General features: G+C 32.2%; 2 protein-coding genes across 5 annotated transcripts; both read left to right on the top strand.

Moving 5' to 3' along the window:
• The first annotated feature begins 308 nt into the window (after positions 1 to 308).
• Positions 309 to 8,449, top strand: LOC126977394 (UDP-glycosyltransferase UGT5-like). Of its 3 annotated transcripts, none has more exons than XM_050826170.1 (5): positions 309 to 448; positions 4,443 to 4,686; positions 6,131 to 6,723; positions 6,992 to 7,214; positions 7,604 to 8,449. In XM_050826170.1, exons 2-5 carry the CDS (start codon positions 4,443 to 4,445, stop codon positions 8,104 to 8,106), a joined length of 1,563 nt encoding a protein of 520 aa, XP_050682127.1. In that variant the 5' UTR covers positions 309 to 448; the 3' UTR covers positions 8,107 to 8,449. The 3 variants fall into 3 exon arrangements, with proteins under 3 accessions (XP_050682127.1, XP_050682129.1, XP_050682128.1); XM_050826172.1 differs by lacking the exon at positions 309 to 448 and adding an exon at positions 3,680 to 3,702; XM_050826171.1 differs by lacking the exon at positions 309 to 448 and adding an exon at positions 4,051 to 4,065.
• Positions 8,450 to 10,842: 2,393 nt separating this feature from the next.
• LOC126977393 (UDP-glycosyltransferase UGT5-like) lies at positions 10,843 to 15,782 on the top strand. Of its 2 annotated transcripts, none has more exons than XM_050826169.1 (5): positions 10,843 to 10,993; positions 11,293 to 11,527; positions 11,749 to 12,347; positions 12,426 to 12,648; positions 14,418 to 15,782. In XM_050826169.1, exons 2-5 carry the CDS (start codon positions 11,395 to 11,397, stop codon positions 14,921 to 14,923), a joined length of 1,461 nt encoding a protein of 486 aa, XP_050682126.1. In that variant the 5' UTR covers positions 10,843 to 10,993; positions 11,293 to 11,394; the 3' UTR covers positions 14,924 to 15,782. The 2 variants fall into 2 exon arrangements, with proteins under 2 accessions (XP_050682126.1, XP_050682125.1); XM_050826168.1 differs by lacking the exon at positions 10,843 to 10,993 and adding an exon at positions 11,008 to 11,122.
• The last annotated feature ends 8,774 nt before the right edge of the window (positions 15,783 to 24,556 follow it).

Genomic DNA, 24,556 nt, shown 5'->3' on the forward strand with positions numbered 1-24,556 from the left:
TTTAGAATTTAACGACTTATCCATCCCCAAAACACTAACTCTCAACAATATGTTTTAAAATTAAATATTTTCTTTTCATTCAAAGGAACTTCAAACAGCTTAAGATTAAAAAAAATTAAGTGTATCCTTTTTTATCATCGTGATAAATTTTCATAATATCATTATTAATTAAGAAATTGGTAAATATTTAATAATTTATTTAATCTCTAATAAATTATTAATGTCCGATTACTGTACCATTTACCCTAACTGAACTTATATATAAGTAATCGCATCAGTTTTATCGTCTTCTTAGTTTACGTGCATCGAATAATATTCTGTATTTGAAGTGTTATTTTAAAAAAATATTTTATAAATAATCATTTAGTTTATAAGTGTTAAGTAAACTTAATGTTGTTTACTGTAAATTTGCAAATTTTGAACTGTGAATTAAACAATTCTTGAAAAGGTATTGTATGTTTATTCTTATTTCTTTATTTTGCAGAAAAATATAATTTGAACGTTAATTTATCAAGAGTCGTTATTGGACATTCTGGTAACAACCACATTACAGTAATAGACAAGCCTAAATTTGTTTAAAAATAATAAATTCAATATTAATATTCAATAATAAAAAGAATAATAATTAAAATTAATTGAAAAATCTAAAATAAACTGTACTATATTTAAATATTAAACAAATTAAAAATAAATTCTAACACTATAAAAAAAAATTGTTAAATAATACCTTACTAAAATGAAATTTTATTGAAGACTAGCTGACCCGACAGACGTTGTGCTGTATACATATAAAAATGAATTGCTGTTCGTTAGTCTCGCTAAAACTCGAGAACGGCTGGACCGATTTAGCTAATATTGGTCTTGAATTATTTGTGGAAGTCCAGGGAAGGTTTAAAAGGTGAATAAATATGAAAATGCATGGAATTAAATAAAAACAACAATAGTGTTTTTCCTTTGATGTGTACCCGTCGTTCAGAAATCAAATTGAAAGAATAGTTTAAAATGAATAACTAATAAGAATTTTTATATCTTTCTAACTTTCTAAGGAGGTAAAAAATAAACATAATTTTAGCTAACTATAGTTGGTAGATTTACTACAGTTAGCTAAATCGGTCCAGCGGTTCTCGAATTTTAGCGAGACTAACGAACAGCAATTCATTTTTATATATATAGATAACAATAATAAAAACAAAGTAAGTATTGTATCAAAAAACTTACTTGTATTGCGTGTTCGTAACACTTATATGAACTATAAACAGCCTAGCCTTGAAAATATACAAACGTGTTTATTATTGCCTCCGTTACATATACATGGGGCACACTAAAACTTTTGCACTACTAGCTAATCGGAACTATTTGAATTTCGAATGTTATATTATTTGTGGTCGTTGCAACCTTCTTAGTAACAACAAAAAAAAAACAATTGGCGGGAAATCATTTGTCAATTATTTTTTATCACACATCAAAGTTCTACGTACGCAACGAAAATGGATTTAAGTCAAAAATATTATAGAGCGATTTTTTATGATTTTAAAAGTTCTTTTTCTGCGCAAGACTGTGCCGTTTATCTTCAAAAAGCTTTTGGGAGAGAAGCACCTTGCTTGAGTAGCTTGAGGCGATATTTTGCCGAATTTGAGAGAGGTCGGTTTTCTTTACATGACGAATTTCGTGAAGAGCGGCCTTCAACTGCCGTCAACGAAAATAATGTGGCTACTGTTAAGCGGCTAATTGAAGAAAACCCACGGATTACCTACGAGACAATTCGAGGACTATTGGGGATTGGTATGAGCCTAATTGAGAAAATTTTACATGAAGCATTGAAAGTTCTGAAACTTTGTTGTCGTTGGATCCCTCATGAACTGACAGCGGAGTTGATGTGGGATCGCGTGGAATGGTGTTCACAGATCGGCACAAGTGTATCAAGATACCATTTTTGAGAAGGTAGTGAAGCCCCTTAACAACACCAAATTCAAATATTTTTATTCAAAATAGGATGTGACATCACTTATTGACAGTCAAAAAAACTACCACCCATTTAAAAATTCAAAATTCAAAAATTCTTTATTCATGTAGGTCACGGAAGTGACACTTTTGAATGTCAAAAAAAAATATATTGTTTCTAATTGAATTTACCGCTACTTCGTAAAGGGTTGAGCTAATGAGAAGAAGTAGCAAGAAACTCATTGCCACTCTTTTAAGTCAATATTTACATTTTAATTGTTTTACAAATCATTTCAATTACAATATATGCAAAGCGACGCAACAAAAATACTCAAATGTCAAAAACTTAAAGGCTTACTCGAGTAAGTCAAAAAAGAAAAAAAAAAAGTAAATTAATACTTATAAACACAAGAGTTATTGAGTATAGTAGCTGCATCAATCCACACATACCGTAAATAGGTAGAGGCATTATGTGAGCATTTCATAAAATAAAATATATAATAACTTTAACTTTAAAGAAAATAATAATAATAAAAAACACATCAAGCAGACCTCCCGGTAACAAGACCATCCAGCCACCACGAGCAGCACCCGTTCACGAGCATGACGCATGGACCAGCCATCGCCTCCCTCGACCATATTTTAGGGAAGGGAACGACCCGCCCCCCGTCGCCGCCACAAGCAGAGGCATTTAAGCGAGCATGACGATACCTGTCACGAGAAATCTACCGAATAACAAAACAATTCAAGTTCATCTACATATTATGCAATACTTACTAAATGCCTCTACTTACAATAATTTTGCTTAAAATTACATAACTCATGATTGATGATGATTATTAATGATTATTAAAATTGATTAAAAAACAGAAACAATATTAATATTTAAATTATATAACTATAATGACATTTATCAAACTAAGACAGACAATTAACAGCCCAGCAGCTCAGTCCCAGGGGTTCTTTAGATCCAGATATTCAGATATTTTATAGTACCCTTTTGTATACAACTTTTTCTTTAGCACTGATTTATATTCATTCATTTATTATATTCATTCCAAAATGAATGCCTCAGACCTGAGAAGAATGGGCGCAAACTTATTATTTAATAGCCTGAGGGCGGTAGCCAAGAATGGTCAATAAAGCTCGGTCTACGCAGAGTGGTTGGAAACGAACGTTTCGGACTTCATCAGAGCTGAAGACTGGCCGCGTCGTCTTGTCCCGATCTTAATCCACTGCATTATGATTTATGGTCAGTTTTAGAGTGTACGGCTTGCTCTAAACTTAACTTAAACAATCCGTACGATTGCCAGTGAAGAATTTTCCCATGGAAAGAGAGCGTGCTTCTATTTATAACATTAACGCTTAAAGCACTCTATTGCTGCCACTTCGAATAAGCTTCTTATATTTTAATTATTTTATATTTATGTATTAAAGTAACACACTATAAAAGTAATAAATATTATTCGCACTTTTTTTTCTTTGTTTCACTATTTTTGGCAAGACTAAGTTAATCATAAGAAAATATAATGTTTATTGCGTATATAAAATGTAATATTTAATATTTTAATGCATATGTTCTATGAAAATATACATCACGATAGTAGAATTGAAAAATCATACCTGTGAAATGTTTCTTTAACAACACAATCTAATGCAGAACACGACACCATTATATTTTCCTTTCCGGATCGGCGCGCTCCGCCGCTCGATGTACACCTTAGATCGGCAAGCGTTCGGCGCTCGCGCAACGTTTTCCCCGTGCGTATTATTTTACGTGCAGTTATAAAATGCTTATAACTAGGGTGATTTGAAGGACTGTCACTGAAAGCTATTGAAACAAGCTATAAGACTATGTATAAATTATTCATATTGTCTTTCTTTTTTATTTCACACAGACTTTTCATTCGACAATAAGTGTAAAAATAGGTATATTTTAAAATAAATATTGTTATTACTGTTAATTACTTGTTTTATTTATTTCCTTTTATGTTTTTGTAATGAACATTATATGTTCATTATAAAATAAAGCCAAAATCTCCACAAAGAACAATCTTCGTGCAAAGTCTTGATAACGACCGCTCGCTGCGCCGCCCGGGAACTAACGCCCGAAAACTGGGTGAGGTAAAAGAGTGCCTCGGGGCACAGCCGCTCTCATTGTTTTTTGAATTACCAGTGCCCGCGGGAACGTCCGATGCGGAAAGGTTAAATATCTGTTAAAACACAAAACAAGAACGAAAAAAAAAACACTAAAAATAAAACGCGGTCCAGTGACAGGAGATAAATGGACACTAAATTGTTTCAAACCGGTTTCATGGTCTTCATCTATTCCGTCTCTTACTCACACCTTGGTTTTAATGTAAGGATAGTTTTCTCTCTTTCACACAGGGTTCGTTTATTACCGTAATATAGTTTATGGTTGTAATACTGTGTTATTTATTATGTGTACTTACTATTTGTTTTCTAACAATAAATAAATAAAGTAATGTTTTTTTTTTCAGATGTTAATAGCAAAATTGTTGTGCGTGACATTGATAATGATAACAAAATGTTGTGAATGCGCTAATATACTTTACGTGATTCCGTTTACATCAAAGTCACATTATATACTGCTGAGTCCCATTGGATTGGAATTAGCACGACGGGGTCACAATGTGACGGTCATTACAGCGAATAGGGAGCACAATCCGCCTTCGAACTATCACCAAATTATGGTTGATGACGTCAAAATTTGGGAAGTTATAGGTAAAAGAGCTTAATTAAATGTACGATATAACAACGCCGTTAGGATGTTGTTGTTGCATTGAGTAGATGCGCTGTTGTGCCAGCGACAACAGCATCCTAAAGATAATTGCGGCCGAATAAGATAGTAATATAATCATAGTTACTAGCAATACTAACATAGAATAATAAAGCAAATGGTACATATAAATCAAAAGACGAAGCGATTTATGACAAAGTTTTTAGTGTAAAATTAATTCAATATTAAGGAGTAGCTTAAAAATGAAAGAAAAAAAAAGAATCAAGTTTGCCACATGTCGTATCACCGCTCTTCGATAATCGGCAATAGAGCACGGCAATAATTTAAGTCGGCTCACATTCTAGCGCTTTACAAAGCGAAGGCCCTGCCATATATGGAGTCATCTCTGGTCTGGCGCACCCCAGTGTCAGCTCGATCCATTTGACCGTGTGCAATGCAGCGCAGCTCAAATTATCAAGTACCCACTGCTCTGTGAACGGTTGGATCACTTGGCGTTACGTAGAGACGAAACTAAGCCGATTCTTGCCGCTGAATCCCAACTTCGCACGACTCTCCACAAATTTGGATATCATCCTCACCATCTGGATGTGTGGCGGTCCTCCAGAGCGCGCTTTTCTTGGAGTTTTTTTTATGTACTACAAAGCTGTGGAATAAGCTTCTTTGTGCGGTGTAACCCATTGCAACGGACTTGTGCTGTGAAGTCATTTCAACTTAAAGGCTTAGTGGAACAGTGAGTCAGAAAATGGCTGATGCTCTGACAGATGAAAGGATAAACGGCGCAAGACTCAGTATTTATGTTTCCTCTCTTAAAAATGTGCTAAGTATGCTGTTTATAACTCAATCAGATCTTATATAAGTAAATCGCATAATCTGCAGTTGCGTAATAAGATTGATGGCAGAAGCTTTTTTAAGAATCTTATAATTGAATTTATAATTGAATCATTATAGTTGTGACTTCGTCCATATTTTTCCATAGATAAGTCTTATTTGTCATTTGTAGAATACCTAAGCGATGAGGCAGCCCGGGACTAGCTTACGTTATCTTTAGAAATTACTTTTGTACTGTAATGGTTAAATTTTATCAGTGCAACAAATAATCTCGCGAGCATCTTGAGATTTATATCCGCAACAGTAGTTGTGATATTAAAAGAATTTTGCATGAATCTAATTTTGAAAAAATAATCGCTATTAAGTATGACATTCTTCAATGTCGTGGGCTTACATTTTTGCAAAGTGCCCGATCTGTAGCTACGAATTTCTGTAGAAATTTAAAAATCGGTAGTGTAACAAAGATTCAAAGTAGAAAAAAGACACACACGTCAAAACTAATAATAACTTTATAAAAATCAAGTTTACCTAAATTGATGCGGTAATATCATTAAGCTATACATTGTACATATTTATAATTTTTTTTGTTAATTGTTTTAGGTGAAGAAAGACCAAATATATTCACTATGGTCAACTTGCCTGCCGAGATATTTCACCAGAAAATCCTTTGGGGTGGTGGTGCAGCATTTACCGAAGTTGCATTAAATTCATCAGACGTTCAGCATCTCTTAAAAAGCGACTCAAAATTTGATTTGGTTATTTGTGAACAATTCTTTCAAGAGGCATTTTATGTCTTGGCACAGAAATATAATGCACCATTAGCTTTAGTTACAACGTTTGGTAACTGTATGCGTCACAATATACTAACCAGAAATCCACTACAGTTAGCGACTGTGGTATCAGAGTTTTTGGACGTGGAGGATCCTACGAGTTTCTGGTCAAGACTGAGAAACGTTTACTTTGCCGTGTACGAATTTGTATGGTGGAAGTATTGGTATTTAGAAAAGCAGGAAACTTTGGTTAAAAAATATATTCCCGATGTAAAAGATTTTAGTTTATACGATATTCAAAAGAATTTCTCGGTGATGTTGATAAACAGTCACTTCAGTTATGATGTTCCAGCAGCCTATTTACCGAATATAATAGAAATTGGAGGCATACATTTAACTCAGAGCTATGGATCGCCCCCAAAGGTTTATGAAATTCCTTTTAATTGGTAACTAAAAGCTAGTATTCAATTTACACTTTTTTAACTTTCTAATAAATTCGGAAGTAGTATCAGAAAACTAATACATAACTACTTCTTATTATTGAAACCGTTGTTCTGGTTTTGTTTAATCTTTTCTGTTTGTCATATCTGTATATTACCTTCTACTTTTTAGTCGTTATAAGCCATTTTCATCATTTTTTAATATAATTTTAATCAAAATAGCAATACATAGTTTGTTTTATATGTTATAGGATCTTCAAAAACTACTTGATGGTTCTGAAGCAGGAATAATTTATGTTAACTTTGGGTCAAACGTGAGAAGTGCAGAAATGCCACTTGAAAAGAGAGACGCATTTTTAAATGTTTTTAGAACATTGAAACAAATGGTTTTGTGGAAATGGGAGAATGAATCAATAGTAAATAAACCAGACAATCTGATAACACAGCCCTGGTTTCCACAGAGGGAAATATTAGGTAACTATATCACTTATTTGATCACATTACGAGTGTTAATTGTATCAATGTCTTTTACTTTATGCTTGCTGTTTAAAATTAAAAATATGTAAGTTACCTGTGGGAGCCTAGATTATGGGTACCACAACGGCACCTTTTTCTGTCGTAAAGCAGTAATGTGTATACATTATTGTGTTTCGATCTGATGGGCGCCGTAGCAAGTGAAATTACTAGGCAAATGAGACTTAACATCTTATTTCTCAAGGTGACAAGCGCATTTTTCGGTTTCTCAAGAATCCTGCGTATTAATTGCCATCAGCTGAACGTTCTGCTCGTCTCGTCACTTACTACTTAAAAACAAGTCAATGCAATTTTGTATACACCAGTAATGATTTTTTATTAACTTTCAGCACACAAAAATGTAAAATTATTTATATCGCATGGTGGTTTGATTGGAACTCAAGAGGCCATTTATAACGGAATACCCATTATTGGAGTACCAATTTACGCAGATCAACTAAATAATTTACTTCTTGTAGAGCAACATGGATTCGGAAAAGTTTTACGATATAATGACATAAACGAACATAATTTAAAAACTGTAGTTAATGAAGTGTTAAATAATGATTGTTATAAGAAAAACGCTGAAATTGTTTCAGCAAGATTTAAAGACAGACCCATGACTCCATTAGAGACAGCAATTTTTTGGTTAGAATACACTATTAGGCATAGAGGTTCAGATTTTATAAAGAATCCAGCAATAAATTTAAGTTGGTTTGCATTTACAATGATAGATGTTTATTTTTATATTGCTCTTCTAGTAATAATAAGCATTACAGTTGCAATACTGATAATAGATCTTATTAGGACGACGATAAATTCAAATCGAATTATTAAATACAAATATAACTAAATTCAATTGCAAAGTGGTGACGTAAATTTTTGAATAATATTAAGCAAAGATAGAATGTTAAAAAAGTAAAAATAATAAAATGGTAACTTAGTACAAACTAACCAATTCTATTAATACCATGTTACGTCGTGGCTTTTGTATTGTAATTTCTTACAATAATTAAAATAATTAAACAAAAATTATGAAAAAGGAGGACAAAAGAGTAAAGTATGTCATCAGCGCTGCCCAGACCCTCTTGTATCAGAGAAATTTATTTACATAAGTACATACTGTTAAATACCTACTAACATCATAAGTACTGTAGGTTAATATAATTGTAAATATAGCCATAATTTACTGAAAACTTGTGTATATAATTATTTCTTTTGTTTTCTTTTTTGTGTTTATTAATTGTTAGATTTTTTTTAGGTACTCTCCCTAGATTTTATTTAGGTACTCTCCCTAGCTATAATTAAGAACATTATTTTTCTCTTTAGATTCAATTAGTATTGCAAAAACATTTTTTCTATGTACCTAACATCGAATAACTCAAAGTTTTACATAGTAAGATGTGGATAGCGTATCTGACTACAATTTTATTAGACTTATATGTTATTTCTTTATTTACTTTGTAAGTTGTAGTTGTTTGCTTTTCCTAATAAAAAAAAAAAACAAAAAACCAGAAAAGCGTTGCCAATCTGAAAAGTTGAATAAAGGTTACGATATTAGAAATTCTAAAGCCGAAAACACATTAGTACATGGCAGGCGAGGGATCATATCGGTACCGTGGTGAGAGTCTACTGTACTACTTAGTAGCCACTTTATTAAAAACAAATCTATAAGTATTTTTATTTAAAATTAATTTTATGTAAAGATTTGTCGGGAAACAAAATTTTGTATAATGGGAAATGTAAGTAGGTAGGTAATTACAATATTTAAGTTAGTTGCATTTTATGCAAAAGGCAAGGGATCAATCAATACGTTCATATCTTCAATGGTTTTAGTTCATTTAATAAATGCTTAGAGATTACTCATATCATACATCTTTAACTATACTGCCTAGCTTTATCACAAGTTTTTACACCGGTTGTTTGCTCTGCCGAAATTTGTTTATATATAATTTACATTTAGTGAATTTTGCAGCATTTGGTTATAAATGTTTCGAGCCCATCAGAACCAATGTTCACGTCTGGTATTCTATTTAGTAACTCATTATTTTCTTTTGACTTTCCCTCGATTAGAAATTTTTACTTAGGTTTGCTTAGTAGTACTTTCAATAGTGATTATATTTATATCATAATTGATTAAGAACAATTTATTATACATTTCATTAGGTTTTAATGTATTTTGTAGAAACGGAAGCTTCTTACCAAGGGAAGCCCTCACATTTTCTATACGTTATGATGTAACTGCCACAAAAGTTATTTTATGTTTAATGTTATTGGGTTTTAAAGATTCAAACTGACTTAACTGTCCACAGTGGTTACAATCTAATTTACTAATATTTTTTTACTAGGAGCCCTTAACAAACCTTAATCATAGGCATGTATATATTATGATTAGAATGAAATAAAAAATTGACAATAAACAAATTTATTACTTTTGAATTTGATCTCAGCTACCCTACGAACCTCGAAATCAATACTGTGGTTATGGTAAGATCACGCAGCGGCCATATTGTTTTTAAAAATGAACCCGACTTCGTTCTCTACTACGACCGCGAGATCCTTGGAATCGATATGCGTATTTTTGAAATCATAATATCAATAATAACGTTACATCGTTAATTGTAATATAAGTAAGGATTTATTTTTCATAAATAATCCCAAATTCATTATACGTACCTAATTCCGAGAATCTTGGCAATAAATCTCTTTTTTCAACAGCATTCTTACGCCCTTCATTCGTTATTATAGTTCACCTGAGTAAAATTCCCTATGTCCTTTTCTGTACCCTTTACTGTGTGTGTGCAAATAGGATCCATTAATAATAATAAATAATATAATACATTTTTTTTATTTCAAAGATTACATATACATTTTTAGTGGTTGAGACTTCCCAGTAAGTTTTCTTATGACACTTGTATTGGGAATATCTCGCAACTTCCTTAGCAGATACATTTTATTTAATAAACAATATAGAAATAAACAGAAATGATTAAAAAACAAATTTTACAATTATAGCACAATGAAAACAAGTTTGAAAACTGTGTGTGTGTGTGTGTGAGTGAGTGTGTGCATTTGGGTTTGATTTTGGACCTTTGTTTGGTTCAATATATAGAATGCATGTGTTTGTCATGTCAGTCTGATCAGAAGATTTCTACTTCATCATAAGCAAGACAAGTTAGCCAATAATTTAAAGCTTTTGTGTATAGATGTAATGTTATAGGATATAATATATTATTTAGGTCACGTCGCGTCGTGGTCATATCATCCATTGAATACTATCTACTTAGAAATGAACTTCATATTATTCACATTTATAATATTAGTAGGGATAGCCAATATTAGTAGACATACCCAATATTTAGTAGTGCTCCAACCTTTCACTAACACGTACTTTACTTTATTTAAAAAATACAGTTCCCTACTTATAATGAAATATTGTGAAAATAGGAAAACCACTTAGCTAACGTTAACTTATAACACTTTGCTATTAAAAAAAAAAGAAAGAGTTATATTTCTAACTACTTATGTTAAAAATTCATTCAACATAAATATGATTTTATGTAAGTACGCTTATACACTTTTAATATACTTACATAATATCATATTATAATAATTATAACATCATACAATTCATATTATCAGAAGTTACTGCACTGAGAAATATTTTATTCTTATCTCGCAGTGTTATTGAACGAAGTAGATGTAAAAGACTCTAAGCACGGGAGCTTATTATCGTTTTTGTAAGTACCTACTTATCTAATATTACTTCATTTACGTAAATATTAGTTGTACCTCGACATCAGTTGGTGTATGTTCTTTGTTGTGTGTTCGAATGTTTAAACTTGTGACTAGAAAATCATATTAAAATGGTAAGTTTATGTAAAAAAGACAATATAATAATATTATATATTAAAGGCCATAAAATTATTAGAATTGAAATCTTTATTTCATTGAATAGAAATATTGTTTATAAAGTTTTCGTTGACCATATTGAATTATTTGTGAGTTAGGTACGATTTTTAAATAGCCTATTTTTCAGGTTAGACTCAATACTATTTTATTAGTATTCTATTTGACTTTTTGCCATGCAGCAAATATACTTTATATAATTCCGTTTACGGCGAAATCACACTATATATCAATGCGAACTATAGGCTTGGAATTATCTCGTAGAGGACATAATGTTACAGTTATAACTGCATATAAAGAGAATGAACATCCGCCAAACTATCACCAGATAAAAGTACAGGCAACATCAGTGTGGGACAGTCTTGGTATGTTACAAATATAATAATAAAACATTTTCCCCCTTATTCATAATGATCCGCTAACTTTAAACAGCCGCTTAGAAGTGTTTTTTTCTCATTCTGACTTAGGTCAATAGAAGAAGACAGAGTGAGAATTAGCAATGCTTTAAGTTACCAGACTTATGAATAAGGGGGTAATTTGTATTCTAGCTTCCAATAACTCAAATTTATAACAATATATTTTTTAGGTTTCGAAAGACCTAACGTCTTTTCTATGGCCGATTTGTCTGATGAAGTATTCCATCAAAATTTTTTATGGCCTGGTGGATTAGCTATAACTGAAATGGCGTTAGCATCACCTGCTGTTCAGGAACTTTTAAGAAGTGATGCAAAATTTGATTTAGTTATCAGCGAACAGTTTTTTCAAGAAGCATTCTATGTATTAGCTCATAAATACGAAGCTCCTTTAGCTCTCGTAACTTCTTTTGGAAACTGTATGAAGCACAATTTTTTTATTAGAAATCCATTGCAATGGTCTACTGTAACTTACGAATTGTTAATGTTGGATAATCCAAAAAGTTTCTTTGGTCGATTAAGAAACATGTATTTTTCATTGTATGAATTATTTTGGTGGAAATACTGGTATTTAAGTAAACAGGAAGAGTTGATGAGAAAATATATACCTGCATTACCACAGCCAATACCTAACTTGGTTGATATACAAAAGAATGCTTCATTGATGCTGGTGAATAGACATTTTAGCGTTGATTCATCCATAGCATATTTGCCTAATGTTGTTGAAATTGGTGGAGTCCACATAACAAAAACTAACACAACCCTTCCAAAGGTAATGTTTTGATTTTTGTTTAAGTTATTAAGTTTAAGTTATAGTTCAGAAGTAACATGTTAAAATGCATTTTTTTAGGACCTTCAAACAATTTTAGATGAAGCAAAGCATGGTGTTGTTTACGTGAATTTTGGATCAAATGTTAGAAGTTCTGAATTACCCGATGAAAAGAAGCAAGCGTTTTTAAACGTATTTAGAAGACTTCGACAAACAGTGATATGGAAATGGGAGGATGATGAATTGAAAGGCAAATCAGACAACGTAATCACTCGTCAATGGTTTCCGCAGAAAGACATTCTTAGTATGTATAGAAATATGGTAACATAGTAATTAATAAGTTTTTCGATGGTGTTTTAGGTAATTGAAGCATGTATTAGTTGTGTGGCGAGGGAGATTACTGATAGAAATCGTTAAGTAGAGAAAAGCGTTATGTGTGGTTATGATTACTATATATTTTAATTAATTACGAATGGGATACAATTCAAGATTCATTTGGTGAACTTATTAAAAGGTTCTTGTAATACATATAATATGACAGCTTGCTAAACATTATAAGAAGTGCGTCTGCAGTGTTCGAATGGGCGTGATATGAAGGTAACGGGCGCAATTGTGGTGCCACTTCGAATTTTTGGATTTTTCAAGAATCCTGAGCGGCATTTCATTGTAATGGGCTGTGCGTATCAATTACTATCAACGTCCTGCTCGTCTCGACCCTTATTGTCATACAAAAAATGCTAAATATTTTTACTTTAGCTTAATACGTGAGTATCTATCCCTAGTCTGTGTTTTAACGTACCAATTATTCCAATGATGTCTCACGTTTGTTTAGTAAATAATATATTTCAATAGATGTATTATAATTAAAAACCTCATAAAAAGTTATGTGCTTAAAATTATATTTAAAAAAACATGTACAAACAGTACTTAGGAAAAAAATGTAATGTTAGTGTTTGACCCCCACCTCATAATAAGCTGCAACACCTCATTATCCGTAATAACAGTGACGTGCATTCAAGAATATAACGCATCACAAACTATCATAACAAAATGTTTCATAATAATATGTCTGTAATAAGACCAGCACAACGGCTCCGGATAAATACAGCGCTTAAAGTCAGTTTAAGTCAAAAAAAAAATAAATAAAAAGGTACTGGAAGTGGCATAGCTAAGTTAAGGATCACCAGCGAGTAAGAACTAGGAAGTGATTTAGTATTTACAATAATGGCAGATGTGAAACAACGCTTCAATATTTAAATGTTAACTAAATAGGTCATTCGGTATTAGTTCTAAATGTGGGACTAAATGGGTCATTAGGTATTTCTTTAAGTCATATCCACTAATGAGTTTATCTTCAATTTGATAACTTAAATATCATTTAATCGTTGTAATGGGCGTATCAATTACCATCAGCTGAACGTCCTGCTCATCTCGTCCCTTATTGTCAAATAAAATACATATTAATACTAAACAGAGGAGATGTTGTTTGACGTAAGTAAGCGGAGTCACTGATCGACCAGACGAACGTGTGGCCAATTTATTTATCAAATTTAAATATTTTTATTTAAAATATCATTTATTGAAAGTCAAAAACGAAAATTACCGACCTGAGAAGAACGGGTGCAAAGGACTCAGTGGGCATCTTTTTTTTTCATAAAAATGTGGTTATAATGTATCATCGTACAATAAAATTCAATATTTAATAGCCTGAGAGTGGTTGCTCCATTCCCAATCTGTGGTATCATTAAGAAAGTCATTTATATTATAATAACCTATACCATACAAACTTTTTTTTAACAATTCTTTTGAAATGAAAGCATATATATCGCCCCATAAAAGCTTTACTAACTCAACTAAGCCGAGTAGTAGGTATAATAAGTTTATGTTTGTTCCTGGTGTTACATTTTGGTGCCTGCCATACATAACATTTTCAAGAATATATTGAGAGCCAACAGTTAAGTTGTTTATTTCTTTAAATTTTTCTCTCAATCATTCTTAGGGACCTCTTCTATTGCCAGTCAATTGTGGATGTTGTAATTTTTACTCACAGTATATTTTTTGTATTGCTTTCAGATCATCCAAATATAAAAGTGTTTATTTCACACGGTGGACTTATTGGAACCCAAGAAGCAATATACGGAGGAGTTCCCATCATTGGAATTCCAATCTACGGAGATCAGCTAAATAATCTATTTTCCATAGAAGAACTGGGAATTGGTCGTATACTTCGTTACCATGATATTAACGAGGAAAATCTTTTTGAATTACTTAGTGAATTTGTTAATACTGATGCATATAAAAAGAAAGCTGAGGAAGTTTCTAGGAGATATCTGGATAGGCCTATGTCTGCTTTGGACACTGCTGTATTTTGGTTAGAGTATGTTATTCGAAATAATGGCGCACCTTACATGAAGAGTCCAGCTCTTGAACTTAATTGGTGGGCTTATACTATGCTAGATGTGTACATATTCTTGGCTGTTACACTCACATTAACTATGTTCGTTATAATTAAGATATTAATATTTGTTAAAATGATTCTGATGACACAGAAATCGAATATTAAAAGTAAAAAGTCATAAATATTTTGTAATGTAATTAAAATGATTTAATTTGGAAAATTGTGCAATTCATAATTCATCTATTTTGATTCAGACTGCGATACATCAACCGAAATATTTGCCTGATTAATTTATCCTCGTCCTTATCCTATTTAGCCCCCAGAAGATTCAAGTTTCCGTTTACCACGAAAAAAACCCATTTGTGTCATCGCTCTTCGACAGCACCTCCCTTGAAGCCTAGTATCCGGAACCTGAAGAAACTGGATCTCAAAATCTCGAGCGATTGCCAATTTCGCAATCATCTGGAGGGCAAAGCTAAATTGGCTTTATAGAAGCTGGGCGTCATAAATAGACCACGGCAATACTTCAAGCCGGCCCACATTCTAGCGCTCTACAAAGCCCATGTCCGGCCACATATGGAGTATTGCTGTAATATCTGGTCAGTGGCACCCCAGTATCAGCTCGATCCATTTAACTGCGTGCAATGCAGCGCTGCTGAAATTGTCTGGGATGGCCCACTGGGTTCTGTGAAGGGCTCGATCACCTGGCATTGCGTATAGACGTTGCTTCATTGTGTGTCTTCTACCGCATCTATCACGGCGAGTGTTCCGAAGAGCTGTTTGACCGAATTCCACCTTCGTGCGATACGCCACAAATTAAAATATCATCCCCACACTCTGGATGTATGGCGTTCCTGTGCAGTTTTCAAGGAACTTTCTTCCACGTACGTTCCTAGTGCGGTGTTTCCGGGTCGATAGAATATGGCTCCCTTCAAAAAAGGGCGTACACCTTCATTAAAGGCCGGCAAAGCCCTTTTCTACATATTTGGTATTTATATATTATCAAAATTAAATGAAGAGTTGACCTTTGGAAAAAATAACATTGATATATTAATATAGTTTTAAGTATTATGAAATCCCAAAAAGAGACACCATGTAAACTAAAATTTGTATTTTCATAAATATTACATAAATTAATAAATGCTTCAAACAAGTCTCCTATTACTAGCTTTACCGAATGTATTAGTCAGAGAAAACATAAATGATGATCAATCAATTCAATCAGTTTTGTAAGATCGGTTCATATCCTCATTAAGAGTTTGCATTTAAAAGTTGGAAGTCGGCAGAATATTCAGCGGTGAATTAATGCCGAAACGGTCGGAAAATGAGAGGGCCTTGGAACAACGCCTGAATGAATTTTCCACGTTTAATGAACAGAATGTCAATTGAATAACCTTATGAATATTTTCTGTATTGTTTATTACCATTATAATAATAGCTGTGTCCATATATAGTGCTCAATGATGCATACATTACTCAAAGTAAAAACCTAAGTTATTGGCCGTAATTTCGGTAGACTGAAACATCCATTAATCATGGTTGGTAAATATTGATACTCAAATACTAGATAGTAATAAATTATTTCTTTTATCAATAGGTTTGAGTTGTATGTAATTGTTTTTATTTTTTTTTAATTTAATGTATTTGGGATTTAAAACGGTAACTTTTCAACTTTTCATGGATTTTTTTTTGTAAATGATAAAAATAAAAATCGACAAACTTGGATATTTGAATTTTTCACATAAATTTTGAGGTTATGGAAAATTAATTTACGGGCGAGCTGAGTTAGGGAAGTGGAAGTTGGGGTTTAAGGGTATAAAATGATTTATCTCAAAGAAAGAAACTACAAGTCAAAAAAATATATATTTCAAATCAAAAAATTACAGTGTATTTGGGATTTAAAAAGGTAACTTTTCAAGAAAATTCATGGATTTTTTTTGCAAACGATAAAAATAAAAATCTACAAACTTTGAATATTTGAATTTTTCATATAAATTTTTAGGTTATGTGTAACTTTACTTTTACACTTTTTTCCATAGAAATCGAGAGTAGCCGTTTTTTACTCCTACTTCCACTTCTCGACCTCAGATCGCCCGTAAATAATTTTTCCTTTCATTTTTGTTAGTTTCTCTTCCCTTTCCAATGTTTTTCACCATACTATTACTTTTTTCGCTTTTTATCATAAAGTTCAAGGGTTTCAGCACTGATCTAAACGCCAATAAGCCTGCTGAACCCTTAAATCCCAGACGTGGAAGATCATTCAGCTTCACTGTTGGACCTACCTAACCACTTCCCATAACCTGGATGCCTTTTTCCTTGTCAAAATTGACTCCGAGTTTGAGGGATGTGATGTTACTCTTCAGGGATGATTCCGGTTAACATCAGGTGGATTTACAGCTTCAAAAGATCCCATATAAAGTTCTAATTATTTAGTCAAAGTACCTGCACCATGTTGCTTTGTCATACTTGTTTGTAACTTGGAAACAGAATGCCTTCAATTTCAATCCGACCTGGTTATTTTCATTTCGTCCAAACTCCTAAACAAAGTTTGTCATTAAATTACAAAGTTGTTAGGAATGGATACATTTGAAATATTTTAACATTAATTTTGTTTCGTACCTACAAGTTTTAAACTAATTAAAAGGTGAATGTTAAGGTCTGTAAAACTGTTTCTTATAAAGAGACTTATTCGAATGAAAGATTTTATTTTATTTTATGATAATAAGGGACGAAACGAGCAGTGCCGCTCAGGATCATGAAAAACCCAAAAATTCTTAGCGGCACTAAAATTGCGCTCGTCACCTTGAGACATAAAGTGTTAAGTCTCCTTTGCCCAGTAATTTCACTAGCTATGGCGCCCTTCAGACCTAAACACAATAATGTTTACAGATTACTGCTTCACGGCAGAAATAGGCGCCGTGGTACCCATAATCTAGCCGGCATCCTGTGCAAAGGTACTCTTGATTGATTGTGTCTATTAATTACTAAACTAATGTACCCTGAAGTAGAACCTGTTCCTTCCGGTGATTCGCGCAGATTTAGCGAGTCGAGTGTTGGAAGTCGATACCGTATCAACGAACAAATCTTCGATCCAATTTTTTTATCGTAGCTTCGCAGACACCAATCTTAAAGACACACGTAAGTTTCTGTGATATTTAAATACCTGTGATTATTATATCTGTGATTTTTAATTAGATCTGGAAGTAATTTTAACAATTTAATTGACTTTCCTGACTTCCACACGTTTGATATATTTAACTCTAAGCCTAACACTATTAAATCATTACTTTCAAAATATTGGTTTAGTAAATTATAATGTAATAAATAATTATGTAAGTTTTAGTTAGCTATAATTCTGACCCGATGTTCTGTCTATTAATATTATTTTATGTTCTTTAGTAGTTTGAGTAAGAAACCATATTTAGTAAAGTATTTTCTTTAATAGATTTAGCTGGTATATTATAGAATTCTTTAAGAAAATACGTACTTTACTGCTAAGTTACTGTATTTTACTTGACTGTATATTAAAATAATTGCTATTGTTAATACAAGTAAGTGAAAACTGTATTGGACTTAACTGTAAGTTTTCCGAATAAATAAAATAAATTGGACATTTCAATTATCTATTTCATCGCGGTCCATTCACTCTTGTATCTATCAAATAAATAAAAAATGAATCAAAATAATACACCTCTTATGCTAACCTTTGCCTTTAATATTAATAAAATACTTTTATTTGTATGTGCTACATATTGATAGCTTTGAAGGCGGTGCCAAGCCAAATGTAATAAAGGTACCCACACTCGCCACGCCTGACTTTGAGCGGGATAGCATCGTCTAGAACAAAACAAAACAACCCAAGCGGACAGACATGCGTGGCCAGACAACCTAAATAATTACAGTAAGTAAGCTGTTTATAATATTAAGTAATATATATTAATTTATTTTGTTTAGGGCTTGGTGACTTAAAACCTATTAATAGGTAGCACTTACAAATAAAAGTATTTTTTAATATTAAAGTTAAAGGTTTGCATAAGAGGTGTATGTAATTGAATTTTTACTTATTTGATACTTTTCAGTTTTTGAAGTCGGTTTTTTTAAACGTAGTTTTTTTATGGTTGGTTCTTCTTACAATCATCATCTGACAGCAAACTCAATTTGTTGAGAACTATTTAATGTATTTAAATAATAGTTAGGCAGTAATTTCAGTATCGAATACCTTTAAATAATCTAATTCGAAAACAATTCTCCCAAAATTTCCAATACCTTAATCGGTTCGTATCGTGAATATACGTGGGTATTTCGAGATACTTACTCTCTCCTATTTCTGGCTCTTAAGCGACATGACTATTCCATTTGTGTTTGCTGAGCAATCCGCGATAGTCTATTTCGGCAATGTCACTCCCTTTGATGTTGTAATTTTATAATTTGCTTTTAAAGAAGTTTCTGAATTTAATGACGTGGATTTATTACTCAAGCAACTTAGTCTGGGCATTTCAAGCTTAGGATGTTTATTATGAAGATGTGGGTTACACAACAGTTTTTTCGTTTATATATGTGTTCATTATAATATAATCATTCTTTATTTGCATATTCAAATTCAAATTCAAATATTTTTATTCAAAATAGGATGTGACATCACTTATTGAAAGTCAAAAACTACCACCCATTCCAAAATGAATGCCTCAGACCTGAGAAGAATGGGCGCAACAAGCTCAGCGGGCTTTTTTTTTCATCGAATAAATATGTTAACAAAGTAATATTGTACAATTAAACTTATTATTTAATAGCCTGAGGGCGGTCGCTCCATTCCCAATCTGTGGTATCATTAAGAAAGTCATTTATGTTATAGTAACCTTTACCACACAAACGTTTTTTAACAATTCTTTTGAATAACGTTATACTTTTGTTTTGAACATTTTCTGGGATCTTGTTGTAAAAGCATATACATCGCCCCACAAAAGACTTACTAACTCGACTTAGCCGAGTAGTAGGCATCATAAGTTTATGTCTGTTCCTGGTGTTAACATTATGGTTATGACAGTTTCTGGCAAATTCACTTATGTGCATATGAACATACATTACGTTATCAAGAATATTTTGAGAAGCAACAGTCAAGATGTTAATTTCTTTAAATTTTGCTCTCAATGATTCTTTAGGACCTAGGTTATAAATAGTGCGAATAGCCCTCTTCTGCAGCACAAATATTGTATGAATATCGGCAGCGTTGCCCCATAGCAATATACCATAGGACATAATACTATGGAAATAACTAAAGTATACTAGTCGCGTATCTATGTCAGTTAATTGTCTAATCTTTTTAACTAATAATGTGTTTCAATCAAAGTTTTTAATATCAGATTAAAAAATTATCAAAAAATCGTCCGCGAAAATATTTTATTATTTCTAACGTCTATAATGTCATTGATTTATAGCAAAGATAGAATAGGCCCCAGGACACTCCCTTGAGGTACACCACACTGGTTAAATGTATATTCAGATTTGTATGTAACTTTCTCACTAATATTATTAGTGCGAGTAAAATAACACTTTGTTTCCAATTTATTCAAAATAATCGGAACCAATCTAACAAAAGCCCCCGTATCATATGATTCTATTTTTTTAATAATATGTTATGGGACACTCGATCAAAAGCTTTTGACATGTCAAAGTACAATACTGTAGTCAATGTTTTGAACAATTGAGAGTGATAAAGAATAGATTGCATCATTAGTAGATCTATTTTTTCTGTAAGGCAAATTGTTCATCTTTAATTAAATGAAAATATCCGGACGACCGAGCCTTGCTCGGATTTTTAAGAATGTACAAAACTTGAACAAAAAAAAAACTAATAGGACATCTGGACTCGAACCGGGGTCTTCTGCTTTCCGGATCACCCAATGTCCCATCTGAGCTATAATAGTCTTGTATATAGTGGCGAAATTTACCTTTGTATTCTAATGTTATTGTAGCTGTTTCTCATTCAAACATGGATAAAACCATTTTTTTTTAAATTGAAACCTAGCTAGATCGATTTATCACCCCCGAAATCCCCTGCATACTTAATTTTATGAAAATCGTTGGAGCCGTTTCCGAGATTCAGATAATATATATATATATACAAGAATTGCTCGTTTAAAGATATAAGATTTATTACTAAACTCCTTTAACCGTAAACACATACATTTCTCAAAGATTTTCGATATGATTGGCACGAGAGTAATGGGTCTGTAATTTTCTTTTAATTTTTATCTCCGTTCTAGAATAGGGGTCTAATAATGGATATTTTAAGTTCTTTAGGAAAAGAACCATAAGAAAAGGATATGTTAATTAAATGCGTCAGTGCGGGTACCAATTCTGCTTGACATTAGTTTAATAACTTTTGTGCATATCTCGTCATAATATCCTTCTGCAGTGGTATTATTTAGAGACGTACGGTATATTACTATGGGGTCATGCTGCTGACATTGATATAGTGTTTGCTCTGCAAAAGAGAACTGTTCGTGCTATATATCAGCTTAGTTATAGACAGTCTCTCAAAGAAAAATTTAAAGAAATAAATATTATGACTGTTCATTGTCAGTACATTTATGAAAATTTAATATATGTTCACAAAATTCGTCACCTTTTTGCTCAACACTGTGTTATTTAAAAACTAACATTAAAACTTCTCGTTATAATAATAGGGAATTATCTAAACTCGTACTCCAAACTATTGTATACTCGTAAATATACATTGCATAATATACGAAGTAGTATTTTTCAACTATTATGTAATCCTGCTTGGATCCATAATATGTAATTATATATTGGAAACCACAATCGTGTAATGATTGAAAATACACGAATGTTGCGACCGCTAGATAAGTGTACTTTAGTTATTTTCACAGCATCATGACATACGGTATATTACCATGGGGTCATGCTGCTGCATTGATATAGTGTTTGCACTGCAAAAGAGAGCTGTTCGTGCTATATATCAGCTTGGTTATAGACAGTCTCTCAAAGAAAAATTTAAAGAAATAAATATTATGACTGTTCATTGTCAGTACATTTATGAAAATTTAATATATGTTCACAAAAATCGTCACCTTTTTGCCCTTAATAGTGATTTTCATTATTATAACACTAGACAAAAGGGATTGCTTGTAACTAATTCTAGTAGGCTTCATAAGATACATAATAGCTTTAAGGGTAAATGTATACACTTCTATAATAAAGTCCCAGCCACTGTTCAGGCATTATCTATAAATAAATTTAAATGTTTTATAAAAAATGGCTCTGTCGTAAATCCTATTACTCCACTGCTGATATCTAAATGATCGGTCAGCCTGGGACAAGATTGTGATTAGTAGTAGTTCCAGCGCCGCTTCTTCTCTCTCAGAGCGCCATTTGTTTCCGAAGCGGTATTAGTATCTAGTAGTATAAGAAATGACATCAAAAAGAATTCTAAAGGAATCAATTTTGAGAAAATAATTGCCTTTTATGCCTTTTTATGCCTTTTCATAATTATAGTTTTAGAAAATAGGTAGTTACTTTATGCTAAAATGAATTCAAAGACTCGAGGGAAACTTGCCTAACAAGGTAATTCTATATTTCTATATACATAGATGCAAAAACATACAAAAGGCTCTAATGCTAATAGTGCCGACTTTTAATTTACTATATAAATTCAAGATATGCAAAGCAATAACTTCTCAAATAATCATGAATGATTGTCAGTAACAAGACCAAAAAGATTTAATGACTTGCTAATTTGTCAGACTAAAATAATAAAATATAATACTAAGTTTATAGAACCTATTATTCATATATGCACAGAATTGTCAAAATTGAACAATGCCATATCTTGTAATAGCAACGAGGAAGTGTAAAGGAATCAATGGCCTTAGTTTAACAAGTGAATGTGTTACTATGTAAGACCCCATCCAACCCCTTGCGTTTGTCATGCAAATAGATAGTGAATAATTTATAGAAGACTCAGACATGTGAATACACACTTTGTTAAAGCATACTCGATAGTAACGAATACTATTTGATTAAATACCAGGCTTGGTACACACTTATCGTAAGTTACATGTTATATATAACTTATGATTTTGAGAGATTCGTTATTTACTTAAGATGCTCCATACCAGTGGGAGGCTCCTTCGTACAGGATGCCGGCTATATTATGGGTACCATAACGGTGCCTATTTCTGCTGTAAAGCAGTAATGTGTAAACTTTCCTGTGTTTCGGTCTGAAGCTAGTGAAATTACTGGGGAAATGAGACTTAACATCATATGTCTCAAGGGGTCGCGCGAATTGTAGTGCCGCTCAGAATTTTTTGGGCTTTTCAAGAATCCTAAGCGGCAATGCATTTTAATGGACAGGGCGTATCAATTACCATCGTCCTGATCGTATCGTCCCGTATTTTCATAAAAAAAATCTGACGAAAAAGCTTTGATTTTGATTTTTAGTTATCATGTGTAGGTATGCTATAACATGATTCGTCATGCTCACTGAATGGCTTGTGACGGCGTCGTTTGCCGGGTCATCTCTTTCCCTCAAATATGTGCGGAGGGAACGATGGCCGGCATGATGTCAATTCATGAACGGTTGCTGCATACGATGCCAGGTGGACCTGTTATAGTGAATAAATAATTGTATTTGTTGGATGCAATTACTATTTATGACAGTAATCACGACCATCATGTTCACGAAGCATCCTTACACTAACATTGAATTCAAGTTCTAAAGCTTGATGCATCCAATATATGATAATTTATATTTATATAGTTAATTCTTTATTACCTTTTATGAAATAATTTATATTATTTAAACACGACGCATAATATATTGGTTGCAATACCTTACAAACTAATTTGTTATGTATATTACAGCCATTGGAAAATACTCTATTTGATTGAAAAGAGTGGCCGTTGAGTTTCTTGTATGTTCTTCTCACGAGCTCAACTTTTTACGAACGTAACAAATGGCAAATTCAGTAATTTGAAAGAAATATTTGTAGTGAGGATTGAAAAGCCTGATTGAATAAAGTTTATTTGACTTTGACTTTGCCATGAGAATTGAGAAGTGCTCTAGATATATCAATGAAAATGCACAAAAATAACAAAACTCAAATGAATTGCGAATAGAAGTATTCGCAATTCAGAGAATAATGATAAAATGTTATTATTCTCATTATAAATCTAATCAAAGACAAATCAAAATCACTTTATCCATAGAAGTAGGTAAAATAAATTATTTACTTATTTAGGTATTATTTTGGAAAGCAGCGGTATTAACAATAATTATAGAATAGATTATATACATTATTAAAATTAACCAATAACGGTTCCCAATGTTACAAAAATACTTATATCAATATGGGAGAGAAGATGCAAAATATAATAGAATTAATAATATTGAAAATGACACTTATGAATGTCTAAAGTTTTCTTTTTACATTTACCACCACTGCGGAAAAGGTTGAGCTTTAATAAGAGTAAGTGGCAAGAAGCTCATTGCCACTCTTTTAAATCAATAGTTACAGCTTCATCGTTTTACAAATCATTTCAATTATAATATATGTATGTAGTGATGCATTAAAATACTCAATCGTCAAATATTCAATGCCTAACACGAATGAGCAAAATAACACAAAAGTTATTGAGTACAGTAGATGCATTTATTAAGTGAGCATTCAATTCGCCATTATAAAAATATAATAAATTTTATTCTTAGAATAGGAAGCAAGCACCACAAGTAGCACCCGTTCACGAGGATGTACCATGGACCAGCTATCGCCTCCCTCGACCATATTTTAGGGAA

The sequence above is a fragment of the Leptidea sinapis genome, chromosome 45, assembly GCF_905404315.1.
Source record: "Leptidea sinapis chromosome 45, ilLepSina1.1, whole genome shotgun sequence".
NCBI lineage: Eukaryota > Metazoa > Arthropoda > Insecta > Lepidoptera > Pieridae > Leptidea > Leptidea sinapis.